Source organism: Hipposideros armiger, unplaced genomic scaffold (genome assembly GCF_001890085.2).
Source record: "Hipposideros armiger isolate ML-2016 unplaced genomic scaffold, ASM189008v1 scaffold_1176, whole genome shotgun sequence".
NCBI classification, from domain to species: domain Eukaryota; kingdom Metazoa; phylum Chordata; class Mammalia; order Chiroptera; family Hipposideridae; genus Hipposideros; species Hipposideros armiger.
The window spans coordinates 79842-100049 of record NW_017732526.1 but is presented as its reverse complement, the minus strand read 5'-3'; the positions used below and the strand labels follow the sequence as shown (position 1 = coordinate 100049).

Below are 20208 nucleotides of genomic sequence, written 5' to 3'. Positions count from 1 at the left end.
GCCAGCCCTGCAACTGATTTCTGAATATTAATTTTGTATCCTGCTACCTTACTAAATTCATTTATCAGTTCTATTAGTTTTTTGGTGGAGTCTTTGGGATTCTCTATATATAGTATCGTGTCATCTGCATATAATGACAATTTTTCTTCCTCCTTTCCAATTTGGATGCCTTTAATTTCATTTTCTTGTCTGATTGCTGTGGCTATAACTTCCAGAACTATCTTGAATAGAAGTGGTGAAAGTGGGCAGCCTTGTCTTGTTCCTGATCTTAAGGGGAAAGCTTTTAGCCTTTCCCCATTGAGTTCAATGTTTGCTGTGGGCTTATTATATATGGCCTTTATTATGTTGAGATATGATCCCACTATTCCCACTTTGCTAAGAGTTTTTATCATAAATGCCTGCTGGATTTGTCAAATGCTTTTTCTGCATCTATTGATATGATCATATGATTTTTAGTTTTCATTTTGTTAATGTGATGTATTACATTAATTGATTTGTGGATATTGAACCAACCTTGCATACCAGGAATGAATCCTACTTGATCGTAGTATATGATCTTTTTAATGTGACACTGAATTCGGTTTGCTAGGATTTTGTTGAAGATTTTTGCATCTATGTTCATTAGGGATATTGGCCTGTAGTTTTCTTTTTTTGTAATATCTTTGTCTGATTTTGGGATCAGAGTAATAGTGGCCTCATAAAATGTGCTTGGGAACCTTCCCTCCTTCTGTATTTTTTGGAATAGTTTGAGGAGAATAGGTATTAATTCATTTTTTAATGTTTTGTAAAATTCACCTGTGAAGCCATCTGGTCCAGGACTTGTGTTTGTTGGAAGCTTGTTGATTACTGACTCAATTTCTTTGGTAGTAATCAGTCTGTTCAGAGTTTCTGTTTCCTCTTGGTTCAGACGTGGTAGATTGTAAACTTCTAGAAATTTATCCCTTTCTTCCAGATTGTCGAATTTGTTGGCATATAGTTGCTCATAGTATTTTCTTCCAATTTTCTGTATTTCTGTGGTATGTGTTGTCACTTCTCTTTCGTTTCTGATTTTACTAATTTGGGTCATCTCCCTCTTTTTCTTGGTGGGTTGGCTAAGGGTTTGTCGATTTTGTTTATTGTTCAAAAAAAACAGCTCTTGGATTCATTGATTTTTTTTTGTATTGTTTTTTTGGTCTCTATTTCATTTATTTCTGCTCTGGTCTGTATTATTTCTTTACTTGTACTCCCAAAGGGAGTTCTTTTTTTGCTGTTCTGTTTTCAGTTCCCTTAGGTGTAAAGATAGTCTTTTGATTTGAGATTGTTTTTGTTTCTTTAGAGAGGCCTGCATTGCTATGAATTTCCCTCTTAGGACTGCTTTCGCTGCATCCCATAGATTTTGGGTTATTGTGTTTTCATTTTTGTTTGTCTCAAGATAGCTTTTGATTTCTTCCTTGATCTTATTTTTTACCTATTCGCTATTTAGTAGCATGTTATTCAGCCTCCATGTATTTGTGTGCTTTCCGGATTTCTTCATATAATTGATTTCTAGTTTCATAGCATTGTGGTTGGAGAAGACGCTTGATATGATTTCAGTCTTCTTTAATTTATTGAAACTTGTTTTGTGTCCTAACATGTGGTCTATCTTGGAAAATGTTCTGTGTGCACTTGAGAAGAATGTATATTCTGTTGCTTTGGGGTGAAATGCTCTAAAAATATTGATTAAACCCAGCTGGTCTAAAGTGTCATTTAAGGCCACTGTTTCCGTGTTGATCTTCTGTCTGGAGGATCTGTCCATTGGTGACAACAGGGTGTTGAAGTCCCCTACTACGATAGTGTTGTGGTGATCTCTGTCTTTATGTCTGTCAAAATCTGTTTTATATATTGGGGGGCTCCTATGTTGGGTGCATAGATGTTTACTAGGGTTATATCCTCTTGTTGAATCAATCCCTTTATTATTATGGAGTGTCTTTCTTTGTCTTTTACTGTAGTCTTCACATTAAAGTCTGTTTTGTCTGATATAAGTATTGCTAGTCCAGCTTCTTTCTCATTTCCATTTGCATGAAATATCTTATTCCATCCCTTTTCTTTCAGTCTGTGTGTGTCTTTTGATCTGAGATGAGTCTCTTGTAAACAACATATGCATGGGTCCTGTTTTCTTATCCACTCAGCCACTCTATGTCTTTTGAGTGGAGCATTTAGCCCATTCACATTTAAAGTGATTATTGATAGGTGCATATTTATTGCCATTTTGTTATTTGTATTTCTGATCTTCTTGGGTTAGCTTGTTTTCCCAATCTTTTGTTTATTAAAGCCCTTTTAACATTTCCAGCAATGCTGGCTTGGTGGTAATGAATTCCTTAAGCTTATTCTTTTCTGAGAAGCTCTTTATCTCTCCTTCAATTTTAAGTGATAGCCGTGCTGGGTAGAGCAATCTTGGTTGTAGGCCTTTATTTTGCATAACTCTGTGAATATTTCCTGCCACTCCCTTCTGGCCTGCAGAGTTTGTGTAGAAAAGTCAGCTGTTAGCCTTATAGGCATTCCTTTGTGTGTAACCTGCTGTCTTTCTCTTGCTGCTTTTAGGATCCTGTCTTTCATCTTTAACCTTTGCCATTTTTACTATGATGTGTCTTGGTGTGGACCTGTTTGGGTTCAGCCTGTTTGGAACTCTCTGCACTTCCTGGGCTTGTATGTCGATTTCCTTCACCAGGGTAGGGAAGTTCTCAGTCATTATTTCGTCAAATACTTTCTCGATCCCTTGCTTCTTCTTTTCTCCTTCTGGTATTCCTATGATGCAAATGTTGTTGCACTTGATGTTGTCCCACAGGTCTCTTAAACTATTTTAATTGTTTTTTTATTCTTTTTTCTTTTTGTTGCTCCAACTGGGTGATTTCTGCTATTTTGTCTTCTAAATCGCTGATCCGATCCTCTGATTCATCTAATCTACTGGTGATTCCTTCGAGTGTGTTCTTCATTTCAATTATTGTATTCTTTCATTCTAACTGGTTGTTTTTTATGGTTTCTCTATACTTCTTTATGTCCTCCCTAAGTTCCTTAAGCATTCTTATTATCAGTGTTCTAAACTCTGTCTCTGAAAGGTTGGATACCTCTGTTTCATTTAGTTCCATTTCTAGAGGGTTCTTCTGATCTTTTATTTGGGACATGTTTCTTTGTTTCTTCATTCTGGCTGTCACACTGTGTTTACTTTGATGTATTAGATAGATCACCTGTGTCTCTCAGTCGTTGCTGGGTGCTCTTGTAGTATGTGTCCTTTATATTTGGCTAGCACAGTCTCTGTATTCTCCTGTCTCATGTGTTCCAGAGGTGTCGCTGTTGAAGTTGCTCTTTAATTGCATTTGGCTTGTCAGAGGGTGGGATTGATCCTCAGACTGATTAGCTGGGAGAATTAGCTCTATTCACAGTGTATGAAATGTTGTGTGGAGGTTGATCCCCTCAGAGGAGGCTTGACCATTGTGGGTTCTTAGGCCTATGGAAAAAGTCCTTTGAGAGTGCCACTTGTAGGTTCAACCAGGTAGTACTCTGGTTTTGTCTAACACTGGCCTCTGGGTGTATTAGTTCTCGTGTCTCTTGGGTGGCAGGGCTCCCACTCAGAGCTGTTTCAGACCTGCTGTTCCTGCTCCGTAGCTATCTGGTAGGTGCCTCAAGGCTGTATGCAGTTGGTTGCTGCTCATGCTGGACCTGGGGTCATGTGGGGATGGTCTTTGTGTGAACTGAAGCTGGCTGCCTTCTATATTGGTCCTGAGACAGTTTAGGAAAAGGCCCAGGGCCCCCTAGGCCTGTTGCCACCTGTCAGATGCCGGTAAGGCCCACCTATTGAAAGAGGCTCCTTAGGGGTGTTTGCCTGGCTATTTGACCCCATGTTCAGGGTGCCTCTGCGATGTGGCACTAGCTTGGCAGGATGGAGTTCAAGTGAGTTATGCAACGTGATTGGTAATTTTTAAGATAATGCAGATTCAGGTCTTACACCAGCATCTGGCCTGTGACCCCTTGTATAGCGTCTGAAGGGCACTACAGCCATCCTCCACCTCACGCTCACAGTTTCACAGTTTTTTATCTCGAGTGACTGTGCAGGTTTGTGGTCACTGAAAACCGCAAAGATGACCCCAGGGCTCTGCAAACCACCTTCTGTTGTAAAAAACCTTTTCCACAGTTTATAGGGTTGGGGCCAGTCACCCCAGCACCCTGATTGCCCCTGGAAATGCAACTGTAGGAGAGGTGATGTTAAGGTGCGTAAAGGTTGTGGTTAGTAGTTTCTACAAATTCAGTGTAGTCTCAGCTCCTGGACCTGTGCTAAGTCCACGTCCACTTCATACAACAAAAACAAACCGAGGGAACCCACCAACACCAAAAAACAAATAAACTCCCATAGAAACTCGAGAAGCAATGATCAGACAGGAGAAACAAGAGTATATAAAAGAGACACAAACAGAAAAACTGGAGAACAAGACAGAAAAACAGTGACTAAAGCAATATCCAGATAAACAAATCTGAGAAACAATGACAAAAACAAAGCCGATGAAAGAAAAGAGGGAAAAGGAACAAAAAGATGAAAGAGAAAGAAAAGGAAAAAAAATAATAATTAAAAAAATAAAGTAGAAAAAAAAAGGAAAAAAGAAATTAAAAAAAAAAGATTCCCTGCCCTCTTTAATCTGCAGACCACTTGCTAGGTAATAGTCTCTGGGCCACTCAGCACCAGCTATGTTGCGGGGAGGGGCTCAACACGTCATGTGCCAGTCACCCTCTCAGGCTTGCATGAGCTTCCCACAATTAGCTATTGTGTGCTCTGGAACCGTGCTCACAAGCAAAATTCCTCACAGGTTGTTGCAGGCTGCCTGCTGCTGCAAACAGCCTCTGTGGCCTGCGGAGGTAGGGGCCAGGCACCAGGGGCCCTTCAGTATGCCCCTGGCAACACAGCTCTAGGTGGGCAGGGCAGGCCCCCAAGGCATCATGGGATGTGGTCAGTGGCCCCCACCAAGTCAGAGCAGTATGTACTCCTGCACCGGCAACCAGCCTGCACAAACACCAGGAATGCCCCAGCAGGATCATGCAGGGGCTCAGCTCACGGCTCAACACTCCCAGAAAAACTCCCAGTCTTAGCCTGTCCCAATCAGCCGCTCGCAGATCAGGTCGAGCAGCCCAACAGCCAATTGCCAGCCTGGCAACTCTGCGCACATAGTGTGGTGAGCGGGAACCCAAGGCGGCTCGCGCTCTCCCACGTCTCAATAAGCAGCCTGTTGGAGCCGGAGGGGGTCTGCCAGGTGTTTCCCTCGCTGCTCAGCATAAGCAGTATGGAGGGTGGGGAATCCATGGCCTCATGCATGTTCACGCGCGCACACACACACGCCTGCGCCAATTCCACTGGACCAGTGTGGTCCTGGATCTGACCCTAGGTGGGAGGGCCCAACCCTGAAAAACAGGCGCTCTCCTGTACACTACTCATGTGTAAGCTCCACACCAGAGGAACAACGGTCCCAAAACCCCAGCTCTTGCGCCAAAGGCTCTCAGTTCAGTCCTTTCCCGCAGGCCACACACAGCTACTCCCTCCACCAGGGACAAGATGAGTGCTCACTGGTGAGCAAGTCCGTGTGCCGGCTCCATTGGTTCTCTAGCCGCCCTCAGCCTCACCGAATTGAGCAAAGAGAGTCCTCACTAATTACTACTGCCAGCTATCATGGAACTCCTCTTCTCTGCAAAGTAACTCTGGGCTAGTGAGCTCGATGTGGGGCCGGAGGGTCTCTCTCGCCCTCTCTCGACTCTGCCCCTCCTACCAGACTCAGTGTGGTCTCCTCTTTATTTTATTTTATTTATTTATTTAGCTGAGCCATCCTGCCACCTGTTGGCAGCTCAGCGGCAGCTCAGCTTAGGTCGGGCATCAAACTGGCAACCTTGTTGCTCAGAGCTCTAACTCTTGAGCGAGCTCTTAACAAACTGAGCCACTCGGCCTGCCCTGTGGCCTCCTCTTTAAGTCCTTTGTTAAGAGGTTCTATTCATGTAGTGTTCAGGGGACTTCTGAAGTTGAATGTTGTATAAATTATTTGTAATTTTGGTGTGATCCTGGAAGGCCATTGGCACAGCGTCTGTCTATTTTGCCATCTTACCGGGAGTCCCATTAAAAAATTTTAATCAGAATTTTGACTCTTAAAGCGAACAACAAATATATAATAGAATTCTATAAATGCCTTGACCCTATTTTCCCTGTGCTGGTTTATTTTCTGATGGAGATGTGCCTCCAAGTAATAATGAGGAGCAGGGGCTTACTGACAAATTAGCTGGTAGCAAATCGAAAAAGGAGGGTCAGCTCTGGGGATGCTGTGCCAGCGGGAACAGGAGGAACAGGCCTGGCCTCCTGGTGTGAAAGACCTGATCTGCTATCTCTTGAGCTCTGTGAAAAGGGCAAAAATTTGGGGTTTACAGACATTTTTTAAGTTCATTTGAACAACCTCACTGTTTCTAAAAAATCTCACCAGAATTCTGTGAATTCAGCCTTGCCTTTGATTAAGACATGAATGTTGGATTTTTGCTATTGACTATTCAATAAATGTTGTATTTAGACCAGAAGTAAAGATATGGACAGTGTTAACACAAATACATTTTGACAGTTGAGTGAAGGGTATGTTTGCTCACAGTCCAATTAGACCATGACCGTTTAAAGACTTCTCTGGGATCCCAGGACCCTTCTTCTGAGATTGTAGCTACAATATTGAGGAGGTGGGCAAAGACAGTGGGATAGAGAATCAGGATTAATCCCCCCACCCCCAATATCTCCTCCTGTCTTCTGCAACTACTGAGAGTACAGGGCACCTAAGGAAGGACTCAAGACATAAGGAAGCATCTTGGAAAATATCCAGGGAAACCAGATCCTGAAAATGTCTTGCCTTAATATCCAAGCAGATGAAAGAAAAGATTAAGATGTCTTTTTTGAATATGACTTTACCAAGAAGAGAGTAAATCAGAGGACTGTGTGTGGATGGGGAGGGGGATGTTTTAGACACATGATGTCTGATTCAAGATTGGAAGACAGAAACTAGTGCAGAAAAAAACTTTAATATTTTTTGGAACTATTTCAGCAAACAAGCACCCATTTTCAATCCAAATTGCCTTAGGTCAGGTTCCCTAGAAGCAGATTCCAAGATGATAATTCTTATAAAATGATTTGTTGAGGGAGGGCTCTCAGGAGAAACCTGTAAGGAAGAGGGGAGCAGGGCAGGGTAGAGGAGGGAGCTGAGCAGGGTGCGCCCTCAGCTGGAGTCCAGCCCTGGCCTGATCCCAAGGGGCTCTGGAGTGTGGATAGCACCACAGCCTTGTCCTGGCTACAGGAAAGCGGAGGATATTACTGCACCATGTCAGTCAGACATTGGCTGAAGGCTGCCTGTCTTCTGGGCAGGGAGGTCAATTTGTCGGTGCCCATTCCTTGGAGAAGGGGGCAGCCAGAAGCTGTTAGCTGCTAATACACATGACAGCTGGGGAACGATGCACTGGCTCAGAAGATGGGTCTGGACAGGGGACAAACTTCATCCACTACATACATAATAGAGGTACTTGTTCTGTTTAAGTGAAGTTGACAGGATCTTGGAGGCCAACAAGGGAAATTATGGCTGTTGATCCACTTCAGGTCAAAATGGGAGTGGGGGGCGTGAGCTTTAAAGAAACCAATGTATATTCAGTTCACAGCCCATGAAGAACATCATGGGCCTGTTTTTAGAGAATTTTCTTTTGGATTTAAGTGTTGAATCAGCTGGGATGCATCCTAAGAATGGCCATCTGTTGAGGGAATGATTTGATTTTGGTGGGGGGAGACCCGTATTTCAGAGTGAAAAATAACCAACACTTGCATGTGCCAGACTCTGTAGTCACTGTCTACACCTTCGATACTCCAAGTGTAGTCCGCGCACCAGCAGCATTGGCAGCACCTGGGAGCATGTTGGAAACTCAGAATCACATTTATTGAGGGCAGTGTTCACTGGTATGACCAGATGTGCCAAACTCATCAGACAAGTACCGCTTTTATTGAAAAGATTTTTTTTTTCATTTGTAAAATTACTACTTGTTCTGTAAAAGACTTCAGCCAATATAAAAGTTATAGAGAAGAAAATGTAAGCCACAACAAACAGTTGAAAAGGCACACACATCTGCTGGGTCCCCAGCTCAATCTTTACAGCTCTAACTGTAATAAAGGAATCAGTTTAAGATGCTATTCCTGTGGAAGCCTCTGAGCTCCATAGAGAGAAGCTGAGGAATTCAGATTTGAGGTCAGGGAAGTAGGGAGGGGGCACTGGCCAAAACCGTAGCATTTGCCCCGGGGTCGCCTTCTGGCCTTATCTTCCATCGGCCACAATGAGAGGGACTGAAGGCAAACAAATCCCATCTTGATTGAAGAAGAGGAAACAATGGTGTCTTTGTTTGGAGCCTAAAGGGAAGGATTGACTGGATTGGGGAAAATGCAGATTGGGAGAAATGCGGAGTGGGGCAGGAGGAAAAAGAATAAAGTACTAAATACCTCTAGTGAGCTGAATGCTGTCCTATGGGATTGCCTCCTTCACACATCAAACTGTTTCTCCTTTATTTTATTTTAACTTACTTTTTAGCTAAAAAAAAATAATAATATGAAAGGGGGGGAGAAATGACAGAAAAACAAAGTAAGCCTCTCTCATATCCCTGTTCCACCATTTAATTTTTAAAAATTGCCTTCCAGAAGTTTTTAATATACATTGCTCTTTTCTTGGAGATTGCTTAACAGCTGCACAGGTAGATAAACTCATTCTTTTTAATAATTGTCAGGGCATTTCTTGTTTTTTGGGGTTTTTTAAGTGCTTTTTTTAAAAGATTTTATTGGGGAGTTGGGGGACAGGAACAGCGCTGGGGAATCGGGAGAAGGGGAACAGACAAGTTGCTGTCCTTTTGTTCTTCAGTCTAGTTATGGAGGACGTCGCTTCACTGGCCCATCTCGTTATTGTGATCATTGTGCTCTTCCTGGGTGAGGCAGATTGGTCACCGGCCTCTGGACAGCCGCTTATGGCGGCTCTTGGCAGCTCACACCACCTGCTGGCCGCTTACGCTGGCTGCTGGCCACACACGGTAGCTTTACAGCAGCCCACTACAGGCCCACTGCAGCCTACGCCGTTGTCGGTCGCTCACAGCAGCCCAGCTCCAGGTTGAGCTGTTGTTCACCATCTTAGTTGTAGAGGACAGTGTCACTGGCCCTCATGTGGGATCCGAACCTGGGCCCTGCTGCTCAGAGCTGGTGTCCCAAGCCAGCTCCTAACCAATGCGCTACTCAGCCGGCCCATCAGGGCATTTCTTAAAATAAGATTATGACATATTTCAAATATGGAGGCACCATCATTTCCCCTTGCCCCAATTGATGACACTTATTTTCAATTTCAGCATTTTCTCCTTTCATTTATGTCTTCTTCTTCTTTTTTTTTTTTTGGTTAATTTCAAGCAGTACTATCATGAATATTCTTGTATATCCTTTGCCTACCAGTGTGAGTCTTTCTGTAGATAATTTGCCTGAAGTGGGCCAAAGGATAGACACATTACGAGTTTTTATGGGCATTGCCACGTTGCCTTCTAAGGAGGTCATCTTAAATATCCACTCCAACAAAGAGGTCTGCAGATAGCTTCTTGCTGAAGTTCATGTTTGGACAAAGTTCAATAAAGGGAGCACTTTGCTATATATAGCAAGGAAAGCAAGCAGAAAATGCCAATAGTGGATAATTTCTTTGGTGATATAAAGCTTGATTTTGGTAGTAGGTATAGCAGATTTGAAAAGAAGAAGCCTTTTTTGATAACCCAACACATAATATTTTTTGGACTAGGTAATACAGGCCTATGACACAAAATTCAAAAGGATGGACAATGAAGGAAGTCTCTTCTCTCCACCAGCCACCTAATGACCACATTTTTAAAAATTATCTTTTTTATACTGTGAAATAATACATCCAAAAGTGCATACAAATACAATAAGTGTACACATAGGTACAATTTAAAGACAAATACTAAATATTCACATCACCACCAGCCAGCGTATGAGTGGAGCATATTTGTGTTATGTTGAGCTGGATTGTAAGCTCTTGCTGGTATGTCCCATTGAGTACTTAGTATATACTGGCCCTTTGCATGTGATGTGTCAGTTAATCCTCAGAGCAGCCTTACAAGGGGGTATGAATATTATCCCCATTTTACAGGTAAGAAAACTGGGTTTGGGAGTAGGGTCGGTAATCTGACCATGGACTCAGTTAATGAATAGCAGATGTATGATGTCTGGGTTTTCAGTGGCTTTGCACTCTGTTACTGTCTAGGTGTCAGTAAGTTAGTTAATGGTGTCTGGCTCAGGGATGGTGTTTTCTGGTATCTCACTCCAGACATGGACAGGGTTGGCCTTTGCTCAAGAGCACTAAGGTAGGTGAGGCCCCAACGTTGGGGAGGCCTTGACATCAGTCTCCATTGTCCATGGCTCCTTTCTGGCCACCTTTATCACCCATCCCTGAGTACATGGGGGGTGGGGGGCTCCAGGAGGGAAGGGCTTGTTCCCAAACCCAGAAAGGATCACCATGCTGCATGGCAATGTCTGCCTGCACCAGTAAGGGATGAATGTGCTATTTACAGAGAGGGGAGGGAAAGCAGGCTTATAAAAGTCAGAATTGCCATACCTAGAGATTTTAGGGCCTGCCGTCTCCTTTCCACCTCTGTGCCTATGAGATATCCATCCTGTAAGCCGTGCTCATTCCCACCCCTTCCTGGAAAAAAGATCCCGTGCTGTAGTCACCCCCATTGTCTGTGTTGTCCAGACAAAGAAGGGCTCTGCAATCTTCTAGCCTTTGCTGTCCAGGCCTTGTGGGGTGTCTGTGCTTATAGAAGATTCTCAGCCGACCTGCTGAACGGAGAGAGGAAGGAGGCGTGACCCTGTGCGCACCAGACTCGGTCCTGGCAGGCTGGTCTCTCCAAGGGGACAGGGATCAGTCAAAGTAGTGCAGCCACGTCCACATCACCTTTTCAGGTCACCGATGGGGGTGGAAGCCTCCATGAGTAGGATTGGAAGCATCCATTTCCAGGAACCTGGAGTTTGTTACTGCCTGCTGTAAGTGTGCTGGTTTCCCCACATGTTTAGTTTAGATGTTTTAAAACAGTTATTTCCATGAACTATTGAAAGGAGCAACCGGTCTCTGAGTGAATTTCTGTTTTGATCAGCTGTGGGCTTCAAATCAGGTTTGTTGCTTAATCAGCGAGAGGTGGGCGCAGCCAGCTGCCATGTGAGGCATATTCGTTTGGAAAGGTCTTATGGCCCTTAAATTTGTAGAAAACTAACACCAAAGATGTGGCCTCTCATTCATTTATTCATTTAAAAATTATTTACTGAACACCTATTATATGCCAAGTGCTGAGGATTATATAGTTTTTCTAGAATGTGTGAAATATAATATAGGCCTGCATTCTGCTTGAGTAGGCTGGAATAACATCTCACCATAACATTGATCCAACACAATTCTCTTTCACAAGAGAGTTACAGTAAATGATGTGTGCTTCTGGATGTGGACTGGAAAAAAATGGGTGATTTGATTTGTTCACATTGTTGGGTGGAGATGGGGGAATATTTTTTTTCATTTTGATGTCCTTTATCATCTGTATACTTAAAAAAATCCTTATCAACAGAAATGGCCCTCTTGACACACACACACACACACACCCCCAAACAAGCCACCATTAAGGAACTGGGGACATTTAACCTTAAAGAAAAGACATTGGGTGGCGGGCAGCATGGCTGCCTTCAGACACTGGAAGTGCTGTCCTTAAGCTTAATTTGGCATCATTTTAGACCTGTGACTCTCAAAGACCTGGTACAAGCATCCTCAGCATTTCCTGGGAAAGTTAGAAATGCAGTCTCAGCCCTACCCCAGAATCAAGGGTGGGGCCAGGAACTTGTGTCTTGACAAGCCTCCTGGGTTGAGAACCACAGCTTTTGCATTCAATTCAGTAGGTGGGGCCTGAGACTACATTTCCAACAAGCTCACAGGTGATGCAGTTTGACTGTTGGTCCGTGGACCACACATTAGTACCAGGTTGTACAAGGCAGTATGATATGATATAAGGGTGTGGGCTGGGGTAGTGCTTCCTCAATCGCTATAGTTTTTAAAAGATGGGATTTGGGTATAGCAGTACAACAAAATGATATGGTGCTTTTTGTTAAAGAGGAATGAAATCAAGCTATAAGCACTAACATTGAAAACTCTCCAGCAATAGTGTTAAGTGAAAAAAGATTTTTTTTTAAAGTAGATTTTGAAAATATCTTTTGATAAATTTGCTTCTATTAAAGCCAGCATAGTAAAATCATAATTCCATTATTATATAAATACAATATTTAAACATTTTAAAATGTGACTTTTAATACCCCTACTTTTCAATTTTTCGGCATTTTTTCAACTACTGAACATTTTGGGGAAAAGTATTAAAATATATAAAACCATATGATTTCACTCATATGGAATATAAAACAAAAAGTAACAAACAAAGTAACAAAACAAACAAAAATAAACTCATAGATACAGCAGAATGGTAGTTACCAGAGTGGAAAAGAGGTGGGGAGAGGGTAAAGTGGGTAAAGGGGTCAAATATAGGAAAAAAACTAGATTTCAGGTGGGGAGCATGCAACAGAGTATACACAGATGTCGAATGCTGTTTACCTCAAAGTTATATAATGTTATTTACTAAAGTTACCCTAATAAATGTAATTAAAAATATATGTATATAAAAACATCTACATAGGGGAATACATTTTTTCTTTCACGTCAAGCTCCAGTGTGGCTCCAGATGGTACTGTCAGAGCCTGTCCTCATTTAAAATTTTGATAACTTGTTCATCATGGATTTTTTTTTTGTATGTACTGTACTTTGATTTTTAAATATTATCTTGATTGATGAGTTTTGGGGGTACCCTTAAATTTTATGCCGGAGACTTTGGGGATTCTCCAGGCAGTGGCTCTCCTGGCCTGTGGGCCCTGAGATGGTCTCACTGTGGTGGCAGACCCCTCTTTGCTCCACATACCTCCAGCACGATATTCGCCCTCTCCCAGGCTTCCATGTTTATGTGACACTATGCTTTCTTTACAGCCAGGATCCCCTCCTTTAGAGCCTAAGTTAGACCTTACTTAAGTCTCTTTGTCTGACATTCCAACCTCCCACAGTCAGGGTGAGTACTACTGATGGTGGAGATAGGAATGACTGTACTTTCATAAGGCTGATCTCCCTGGTATATGAATATATGGCACTTGTGAACTCTCCATCTAAAAGGCAAGCCCCACTAATATTATTCCAGTTCGAAGGCCAGTGTGAGGTCTAGCTTGGAAATGCTTTCATAACTGTAGCAGATGTCATCAGTGTCCTGCCCCTGCCCCCAGGCCCTGCCATTTCTGAGCATACCCATCCACACAGCAGCGGCCCACACCTGCAACCCTGTTCTTGTGTTCTTTTTGGAGCTCCCCCCCCCTCCCCGCCCCACCTGAGGCAGGCCAGAAGTGCTGGGGAGGTAAAATCAGTGCCACCCAGGGGTAGCCCTCAAGAGTGCTGCCAGGGCAGGTGGGTAAAGACTCAGCTCCCAGGGGGTAGGTGACCCTGAGGTCAGTGTTCACTACTTCCCGACTTGCCCAGACGACTGGACTCTGGTTGCCTATAGCAATTACTGGCCCGATGATCCCACCTCATAGGAGCTCTTTCCCATGTCCCTGCCTCACTTCTTTACTCTCCTCCAAGTGCTTCCTGGAGTCCCCTCCCAAATAACTCCTTATACTGGAATATTTGTCACAAGATCTGTTTCCTCAAAACTCCAAACTAAAATGAAAACAAGGTTTACTTTGCCCACTCTAAAATCAAAACATTAAGGCACACAAGTAGAAAGAATAAAACTGCATCCATTTTTGTTTGCTCATCTGGATGCCGTGAACCTTTGTGGAAAGTTTTGTCTCCTGTTCTAACCATTTTCCTCCTGTTGAATCCTTGGTCATCATGATTGTTTTTTCTCCCTATTTCCCCCACCCCCAGCCCCTAGCAACCATTTTTCTATGAGTTTGACTTTTCCACATTTAAGTGATACCAGTGCAATATTTGTCTTTCTCTGGCTTATTCCACTTAGCATAATGCACTCAAGGTCTATCCATGTTGTCGCAAATAACAGGATTTCCTATTTTCTTGTGGCAGAGTAATATTCCATTGTATAAATGTACCGCATCTTTTTTATCCATTCATTTGTTGATGGGACACCTAAGTTGTTTCCATGTCTTGGCTATTGTGAATAAAGCTGCTATGAACATGGAGTGCAGCTATCTCTTTGAGATCTTGTTTTCATTTCCTTTGGATATATATCCTAGAAGTGGGATTGCTGGGTCATAAGGTAGTTCTATTTTTAATTTTTTGAGGTACCTCCATACTGTTTTCCATAGTGGCTGCATCAATTTGTAATCCCACCAACAGTGCATGAGGGTTCTCTTTTCTCTACATCCTTGCCAACACTTGTTTTCTTGCCTTTTTGATAATAACCATTCTGAAAGGTGTGAGATGATATCACTGTGGTTGTAATGTGCATTTTCCTGATGATTAGTGATGTTGAGCACATTTTCATGTACCTATTGTTCATTTGTAAATTCTCTTTGGAAAAATGTCTCTTCAGTTTCTCTGCCCATTTTTGAATCGGATAGTTTGTTTTTTTGCTGTTGGGTTGTATGTGATGATTTTTGATGGCTTCCTAGTTGGAGGCTCTGGCTTGGCTGTGACCAACCAGTGATGCGTCTCCCCCTCACCCTTGCAGGCATTCGCCCCTACAAATGTAATGTCTGCAACAAAGCCTTCACCCAGCGCTGCTCCTTGGAGTCCCACCTGAAGAAGATCCACGGAGTGCAGCAGCAGTATGCCTATAAGCAACGCCGGGATAAGCTCTACGTGTGCGAGGATTGTGGCTACACAGGCCCTACCCAGGAGGACCTGTACCTGCACGTGAACAGTGCCCACCCAGGCAGCGCATTTCTCAAAAAGACTTCCAAAAAACTAGCAGCCCTTTTGCAAAACAAGCTGACATCCACACTCCAGGAGAATGCCACCCTGAGCGAAGAGGAGGAGAAATGAGAAGGAGGAGGGGAGAGATGCCAACGCTGCCACATTTACATGGATTTTTGGTTTTGAGGGTCCCCCACCCCACTGGCTTTTTCTAATTAAAAGTGTTCAGTTTATCTCTCTGTCCTTTGGGGGCCTCAGCAGGGGGATCTGTTTCAAGGCTGCCAATTGTAATTGTGGCATCAGGCCCTCTGTCACCCGTGCCCTATTGAACACAGTCACGTTAAGGAAAGTTTATGGATGGCTGTGATCACTGTGCAGGACTTTTTTTCTTTCTTTTTTTAGGCTTTTCACACATGGAAGCAGAGGTGTTCTTAGACCATCGTTTTATGGTGCCTTGAAATAAAGTATTTCCACTTGAAATGCTACTCAAGCAAGAAAAATGAACTTCATTATCCTGAAAGAGTTTATAGGAATTATTTTAATAAATGAAATGTCCTCATGAAACTTTATAATAAAGCAGGGGAGGGTTGAGCTATATAGCTCTTTGTTTAGGGCTTACTGTGTGACATTCGACTTCAGGTTATTTGGGGGTTGATTATTTTGTATTAGTGAGTGGATTTGTAGAGGCAAATCTCTATTATTGGGTAGGAGCACAGACAGCTGATGAAGAGGTAGCACTGAACAACTGTCTTGCGCACTGATGGCCAGAGACACCTGGGGTCAACTCAGCAGGTAACTCACGAATGCTCTGGTCACTTTTTTGGCAGTGGGATTGCTGAAGAGATGCCCCTGGCTTTCCGGGTCTGGGACTTAAAGCACTTCTCCCTTCCTTGAGTCCAGCACTGGGATCAACGTGTGGCAAATGCTGGAGCGTGAGGAATGCTCACTGGCACACAGTGCACTTGTGGGAGGAGGGACAGAAGCATGGCAGTCTCCTTCAAGGCGTGTGACTGCGGAGCACGTTGACCTTTGGCGACCTGCATCTCCTCACCTGGGAGGCCTGGGAGATTAACAATACAGCCGACTTGAGACTGTAATAGGCCAAAAAGGAGGAAGCTGACCACGGGGAGAGGGGCTGGTGAGGTGGTTTCAGGGTCCTTTCATGCCTGGAGAGGCAGCCAGAAGGGCCCAGAACCCTTAGCAAACCTCGGTGGTCAGTCGTGCGTAGAGATATTTATCCCAGCCCCCTGAATGGAGTGAATGCCCCTGATTTGCACCATTGTCCTGCCCCATGTCCCCTGGGCACTGCCTGGGCTGAGTGCCTCAGGTCCATTTCCACCTTGGAAGCTCAACAACATCTTGCTTTGGGACCGGGTTGCTCCTTGGTCTAGGGAAACATTTGGATGATGAGGCCATTTTCTTATTTCCTTCCTCTTCCATCGTCCCCCTTCCTCCACTCCTCCCTTGCTTTCCTCTCCCTCCTTTTCTTTCATCTTCTCTCCCTCCTTCTGACCTCTCCTCTCTCACACTATGGACCAGGTATTATGCCAAGATCTGGACAATGTAAGCAGCATAGCCTATAACTTGTGTTAACACCTCGTTTCCAAATCAGCACTTTTCTTTCAGATGGAAGGAAGTCAGCCTATGACCTGTGGGGTGCTGTACACGTTCTCTGGAGCCATCCTTGGAGTGCTCCCTGGGAGGTCAGCTCCCTGAGCCCGTGAGTGCATGAGGTGACCGCAGAGGTCAGCAGCTGGCAGCCAGAGGAAGGGGCCAGGAACCCTAAACCTGCTCAAAACCCCTTTTCCTTTCTCTCCCCATTCTCCCTTCAAAAAGGAAAGAAAAGGCCTTCAAAAAGGAAACTTCGACTTGGAGCTACACAAGAGGCTGGCCTGAGACTAGGGCAGGCTTTGGGGGATCCTCACCCCTCTGGCTTCTCTGAATGGCAAGGCTCAGTGCCACAGGGCTTGCCCAAAGGGCCGATGTGCATCTTGCGCAGGCTCACCTGAAGCTCCGGGTGCTTCAGCTAGGGCCACATGGTCTAAACAGCCACGTTTGAGCATCAGCAGTGCCAGGGGTTACACTTGGGACCCACGGCAGCACAGTGAAATGAAGTTCAGCCTCCTAGGACAGAGCCAGCCCTGCGGGCTCAACACTGGCTCCAGTGGGCAAGTTGCTGACATCGTGCTGTGTCTCCTAGCACTTGACACAGAGGAGAGAGAGGCTAGAAGGTGGTTGATTCGCTTTTTCCTCAGTTATCTGGGTCATTTAGACACTAATGAGCATTCCTATAAAAGAGTATCTGGATGACTCTGGCTGGAGCAGCTGGCCTGTGGCCTGTTTTGGCCCAGGAAATTGTAAACTAGCTGATGTGACATTCTCTTTAGGGTCAGATTTTTATTGAACAGAACTCTTAGTTGCAGGTGACGGAAACTCAGATTAAAGTGACTTTAACAGAAGAGGGAATGTATTAGCTAATAAGTCTAGGGTTGTTACCATTTCATGGTTGGCTGGATGTAGGTGTTCAAATCATGTCATCATCCCTCGTCTTTTTCTCTTTTATCTGGTTTTCCCCCAGATGGCTTCTTTCTCAGGCAGGACCAAGTGGAAGTTGGATGGCCACCCACCCTTGGATTTCTATCCCACAGTTCAGCAGCCCATCAGAAGGAGGATTTGTCCTTTAGCCAGAGATCTTGGGCTGATGCTTTTTGTCTCCAATTAGCCCAATTTGAATCTTGGGCCCTCCCCTGAGCCAGTTACTGTGCTCTGGGAGACATAGGGCTCTCTTGGCTCAGGCCTGAGTCATATGCTCCTGCCTCCTCCCGAAGCAGGGGTGGAGAAAGGAGGTCAGCTATACCTCTGGCCTGAAAGTAGTGGGAAAGTGGTGCCCTGGCAGAAAAGCAGGGTGCTGTGACAAGAAATGCATGTTGGGCAGGTGTACGAGCTAAGAGAAGATGCAGCTGTTGTAACAAAGATTCCCAACCAACACTGTGGCTTAAAGAAGAGAGGTTATGGGGCTGGCCCAGTGGCTCAGTTGGTTAAGAGCTCACTCAAGAGTATGAGCTCTGAGCAATAGGGTCGCTAGTTCAATTCCTAGCCCGAGCTGAGCTGCCGCTGAGTTGCCAACAGGTGGCAGGATGGCTCAGCTAAAAAAAAAAGGGCCGGCCGAGTGGTGCGATGGTTAAGAGCTGGCTTGGGACGCCAGAGGGCCCTGGTTCGGATCCCACATATGAGGGCCAGTGACACTGCCCTCTACAGCTAAGATGCTGAACAACAGCTCAACCTGGAGCTGGGCTGCCGTGAGTCTGCCGGCAACGACATAGGCTGCAGCCCCTGCTGCAGTGGGTTGCTATGGGCTACCGAGTGTAGCCAGAAGCCAGCATGAGCAGCCAGCAGCCAGCGTGAGCAGCCGTCCAGAAGCCAGCGACTGATGTGCCTCGCCCGGGAAGAGCGCAATGATGGTGCCAATTTGGGCCAGTGAAGCAACGTCCTCCACAACTAGACTGAAGAACAAAATGACAGCAACTTGTCTGTCCCCCTTCCCCCAATTCCCCAGCACTGTTCCCATCCCCCCAATTCCCCAATAAAAATCTTTAAAAAAAAAAAAGAAAGTTTATTTCTTTCTCATTTGGATTGGTAGGTGGCTCTCTTCCATGCCATCACTTGGGGATACAGACTTCTTTCCTTTGTTGCTCTGCCTTGCCCTAGGACGTTGTCAACATGGGCATGGTTGAAGCTAGGTCTCTGTGGGTGGGTTTCAGCTGATAGGAGAGTTATCTTGGTTTGAGTTCCTCCAGAAGCCGATTCTGAGGCAAGGGTTCAAGTCAACTCCTTTGGTGAGTGATCCCAGAAAGCATCTGTAGGGAAGTGTGACAGGGAAGGAAAGACAGCCAACAAAGGGAATAAAATCAAGGAAGTTACTGCTGTGGACAACTGGAACTTAATGCCTGCGAGGATCTCTGGGAGACAATACAGACGTGCCTCAGAGCCACCCCACCTGAGGTGCACAGGAAACCATTTGTCCACTACCTCCCCATCCTGGGGGATTTAGTTGAGGTGCTGGCATTGGGGGCATTCATTTCTGGACCCTTCCATCTTGCTCTGTGCACTGGCCAAGCATGCTTCCTGTTTCAGAAAAGGCCCTCAGGCAGAGTAACAGGAGTTGGTCATAAGCCACCTTCAGCACACAGAGCCAAATGCTGAGGAGACCTGGGAAGGGCAGCACTGAGTCTGGTGCAGGTGTGGAAAGGGCCCTGTGAAGCTGCTGGTTTGGACGTAGCACATGGCCCTTCCACTCACATTCCAGGGCAGGGATTTCGCCACATTACTTGGGACGTGGGAAAATGCAGCCTTCTCAGCCACAATAGTCTTTTAAGCCAGAATGGGGGAATAGATTATGGTGGATAACTCACAGCCTCTGCCATTGCAGGCCAGACCAATGACTTCCACCTTAGTTTTGACCCCCTCCTCTTCCCAACCTTGTTTGCTTGTCCTGCTCTCAGTTGTCAGGAAATCCAGCTATAGTGTAGCATGACTTAGGACACTGGCTTTCAAGGTGGCAGCCCTGGAACTTAGGTTTGTAGGTGGTGCGGATGTGGATGGATGAGCTATTGTCAGTATTTTATATCCCTTATTAGAAATCATTTATTAACCTGAAAGTCCACCCAGCAGTATCTTTGCTCTTGGCTGGTGTTAGGTCAGCACAATGTGGAAACTGGTGCTCATACTTGTCAGAAGTACCTACTGGGGGTTCATTTTGGAGAGAGGACTCTGTTATCAATCAATGTGGTTTATTTGGTTGATGTCTTAGGTTGGGTTCCTAGAAGCAGAGCCTGAGACAGAGACTCTGGGATAAGTGATTTATTGGGGGAGACTCTAGGGAGGCAGTTGTGAGGGTGAAGGGTATGCCCACCATAACATTGATCGATTTGGCCCAATTCCTTGGCACAGAGAGAGACCACTTTGCAGTCCCACTGGCAATGTGTGAGAGCACCCCTCTCCTCCTAGACACTCATTTATCTTTAGATTTTGCTCATGTTGTTTTTTCTTGGCAAGCAGAAGTTTTGTGATTTTTATGAAGTTTGAATTGATCCATCTTTTTTTCTTTTATAGCTGCTGGAGATTGAGTTGCAGTTACAAAGCCTTCCCACTCCATTACATCGGAATTCTGTCATGCCTTTTTCTAGGACTTTAATGGTTTCATTTTATCATATATAAATCTTTGATCCAT

The 20208-nt window shown here is 44.7% G+C and overlaps 1 protein-coding gene across 2 annotated transcripts in view; it reads left to right on the top strand.

The window, feature by feature from the left end:
* The window catches only part of OVOL2 (ovo like zinc finger 2), a 37220-nt gene extending 19165 nt beyond the window's left edge, over nucleotides 1–18055 (top strand). For both annotated transcript variants that reach the window (XM_019632793.1, XM_019632792.1), the window contains one exon: nucleotides 14794–18055. In XM_019632793.1, the coding sequence (XP_019488338.1) occupies nucleotides 14794–15107 (314 nt within the window). In that variant the 3' untranslated portion in view covers nucleotides 15108–18055. The remainder of the gene's footprint in view (nucleotides 1–14793) is intronic.
* Nucleotides 18056–20208: the final 2153 nt, after the last annotated feature.